General features: G+C 38.7%; 1 protein-coding gene across 1 annotated transcript; it reads left to right on the top strand.

Annotated features, from left to right (window-relative positions):
• The first annotated feature begins 982 nt into the window (after positions 1-982).
• On the top strand, positions 983-3,466 carry LOC111799783 (protein FAR1-RELATED SEQUENCE 5-like). Its single transcript, XM_023683262.1, has 3 exons — positions 983-1,250; positions 1,664-2,216; positions 3,060-3,466. The coding sequence occupies exons 2-3, from the start codon at positions 1,671-1,673 to the stop codon at positions 3,282-3,284; spliced, it is 771 nt and encodes a 256-aa protein (XP_023539030.1). The 5' UTR covers positions 983-1,250; positions 1,664-1,670; the 3' UTR covers positions 3,285-3,466.
• The last annotated feature ends 392 nt before the right edge of the window (positions 3,467-3,858 follow it).

Raw genomic sequence — 3,858 nt, 5'->3', positions numbered from 1 at the left:
GTTATAGCCTTATTTATTATATAATTATAAATATAGCAGTTTTAAATGAATAAAACAAGTTCCTTTTCAAATTATTAAAAAATAATAATAGTAATAAAAGTGTTAAAAATACCATTTCATTACATTTTAGTTTTTATATTTTAAATGTTTAATTTTTAATAATTCTTAAAATTAGTCTACCATGATTTTACCGTCATGAAATGCTCTTTTTTGTCGGTTTGGTCTATATTTTATTACTTTTGAAACGATTTAAACTTATATTGTTTTCTATGGGTTTTCACTTTCGGATTTTTCCTCAAGATTTTAAAACCACACTCTTACAATGAATGTTTAGTTCCCAATTTCACAATCAACTCTCCCCTGGGTCTCCTCTCCCTCGGGTCTCCACTCTCCTTGGGTCAATCCACTCTCCCTTGGGTCTAGTGTCGTAGCACACGTCTATTAGGCCACTCTCTCCTGTGTCTAGTCCCTTGGGTCTCCCTTGGGTCAATCCACACGTCTATTAGGGCACTCTCTCCTGGGTCCAGTCCCTTGGGTCCCCCCGGGTCAATCCACACGTCTATTAGGCCACTCTCTCCTGGGTCCAGTCCCTTGGGTCCCCCCTGGGTCAATCCACTCTCCCTTGGGTCTAGTGTCGTAGCACACGTCTATTAGGCCACTCTCTCCTGGGTTCAGTCCCTTGGGTCCAGTGTCGTAGCACATGTCTGTTAGAGAGTTAGAGAGTTAGGGAGAGATTTACACATTAATGGTAATTAAATTGTATAATTGTAAGATCGATTATTATTATTATTATTATTATTATTATTATTATTATTATTATTATTATTATTATTATTATTATTATTATTATTAGTATTATTATTATTTGCTTTTTTGAAGCCGAAAATTTGGCATCGTTTTTTTTTTTAAAAAAAAAAAAATAATTGTTATAAATTTTAATGTAAAGTTAAAATAAAAATAGAAAAGGAAAGAGGGAGAAAAAAGGAAATGGAAGCGTCAGCACACGCTCTGTCCTTTGCCCCAAACTGACACTGAACTGAACCACTCAGTATCAGTACTCACCAATTCCTTCTTCATTCTCACCCTCTCCCTTCTTCCCGCCGATCGATCAACCGCTTCTGCCGGCGACCTTCTTCCCTTCATTTTCCGGCACCCATGGCCCAAGACCTTCCGGATTCCCCCACCCATTTCTCCATCATGCGCCCTCTGATCTAGGGTTTCCTCCCTTTTCCACTCTTCTCCGTTTCCTGGTAAGCGTCTTCATTCATTCCTTTCTTTTCTCTTTTTCTACACAATGCCTTACTCTCTGCCAACATAAATGCTGCACATGTTCGTAACGCTCTTGTAGAAGTGGGTTTTCGAGTCTAAATCGTCATTGGGTCTCGCTTTACTATGCCCAATTTGGCAGAATGTTATCTTGTTTTGTCTTTTTTGTGCTTTCATTTCATTTCCCTATATATTTTGGCACAATGTGCGTCTGTTGGTGGGTGGGAGACGTTGATGCCTTGAAAGTTTTTGAAATTTTTCTTCATTTCTTGCAATTTTTGATGGGTTATTGACATAGAACAACGACGGTCTTCATATTTGGGGATCTTCTGTGTATAATTCCTTCATATAGTTTGGTGTTTACTTTGATTGAAGCTTGGCTATATACTTCCTGTAGGAGAGTAATGGATTGCCAATCCAATCACACATTTGATTCAGATGAAAGTGACATTGATATCCAGGCCGAAATCTATGAGAAGGGTGGGAGTATAGATGATATTCATAAGGACTTGGACTTTTGTCTGCGTGAAGATGATAAGGTAGCAGAGCAATCTGTTGTGGATTTACCTATGGATGGAGCAGAACCATACATAGGCATGGAGTTTGGTTCTAGAGATGAAGCTAGAGAATTCTATGTTAATTATGGTAGGCGTGTCGGATTCACCGTTCGAATACATCATAATCGACGTTCCCGTGTCAACAATCAGGTGATTGGTCAGGATTTTGTCTGTTCAAAAGAAGGATTCCGAGCTAAGAAGTATGTATCCAGAAAAGATAGGATACTTCCAGCCCCACCTATTACACGAGAGGGATGTCAAGCAATGATAAGATTAGCTTTAAGGGATGGAGGGAAGTGGGCTGTCACAAAATTTGTTAAAGATCATAATCATCTCTTGCTGAGTCCTAGTAAAGTTCCATGGCGAGGATCTGGAAAAAACTTGCTCACTGAGGTATGTTTGAGACTTGTTTTGTTCTTTTTTACATAACTAATATGCATTTCTATAGACAATGTCCATACTTGTCATAGTTCATGGTTTTCTATAGACAATATCAGGCTTGCTTTGTCAGATTGCATCAGAATACTTTTCAATCATCAAACTCTAGTGTCTTGGTTTGATAATTTCTGTTCATGTTGAAACAAGGGATGTTCTATTTTAAGCTAATGTGTAATAGCTCAAGCCTACCTCTAGCAGATATTGTTCGTTTTGACCCGTTACATAGCACCGTCAACCTCATGGTTTTAAAATACGTATATTAGGGAGAGGTTTCCATACCCTTATGAAGAACGATTTGTTCCCTTCTCCAACTGATATGGGATCTCACAATCCACCCCCCTTCGAGGCCCATCTTCTTTGTTGGCATTCGTTCCCTTCTTCAACTGATGTGAGATCTCACAATCCACCCTCCTTCGGGGTCTAGCATCCTCGCTGGCACACCACCTGATGTCTAGCTCTTATACCATTTGTAACAACCCAAGCCCACCACTAGCAGATATTATTCACTTTAGCTCTTTACATATCGCCGTCAGCCTCACGGTTTTAAAAGACGTCTTCTTGGGCAATTGTATTCGGAAACATCAAGTTTAGTCAAAAGAAATAGATAGATAGCATTCCATCTTCAGTTTAAATGGTTTTCATTTTCTTCATATCTGGAATTCTTATTCGAAACCTATCGAATTTCTTGCGTTTACAACCACATTCTTGACGCACGTAGCTTTGATCATTTTTCGGATACACATGAATTCATTCGAGTTGATAAGTTGGCATCGGGCGTGCGTTCGTTTTGTTTTGCAGGATGAGAAGGATAAGAGGATTCGAGAATTGTCGCTCGAGTTGTACAATGAGAAGCAGAAATGTAAGAGAAAATGTGCAGCATATGAAGAACAATTGAAAGCAGTCTTGAAGGAGTTGGAAATGCACACCGAATGTATATCAAACAAAGTTGCAGAAGTAGTGAAGAGCATTAGAGAAGTTGAAGATGAAGAACACTCAGGAGGTTGGAATCAAGGTTGGGTTTAGATTGTCACAACTGCACTAACTTATTTTAGATGGGATAATGACTTCTAAGCTTTCATTTTTTTTTGTTCAAGGAGCCAAATGTTAACTCACATATTGTAGATGGATATTGACTTCTTTGAGGAGCATTTCAGTGTATAAAGTATTTATCCTTGTTGGAATGACACTTGGCATTTGAAAACTTATCTGACCGGGCATTTAGTCAAAATTTTGGTAGATAGGGATCCCGTAAAAACTCTTTTGAGAAATGGGTCAGGGCCACTTCTTTTGAGAAATGGGTCAGGGCCACTTCTTTTGAGAAATGGGTCAGGGCGAGACTGGTCACGAGAACAATAGCTAGTCATTTCTCGAACAATAGCTAGTCATTTCTCGAGAACAGTAATTAAGGGTCATGATGCTACCACTTAGATTTGGAACCTTAATGTTGATACTCACGATTTCGATAGTCATACTATTTGATTTGGAGTAGATATCACCTTAATGTTGATACTCACGGTTTCAATAGCCATAGATTTGAAGGAGATATCTCTACCTGGCATTCAGGTGGCTTTTGCCACATGACCCAGTTTCGACTATG

This window comes from Cucurbita pepo, chromosome LG08 (assembly GCF_002806865.2).
Source record: "Cucurbita pepo subsp. pepo cultivar mu-cu-16 chromosome LG08, ASM280686v2, whole genome shotgun sequence".
Lineage (NCBI taxonomy): Eukaryota > Viridiplantae > Streptophyta > Magnoliopsida > Cucurbitales > Cucurbitaceae > Cucurbita > Cucurbita pepo.
Note: the sequence above shows the minus strand (reverse complement) of the source record. Positions and strands in the feature narration are given on the sequence as shown.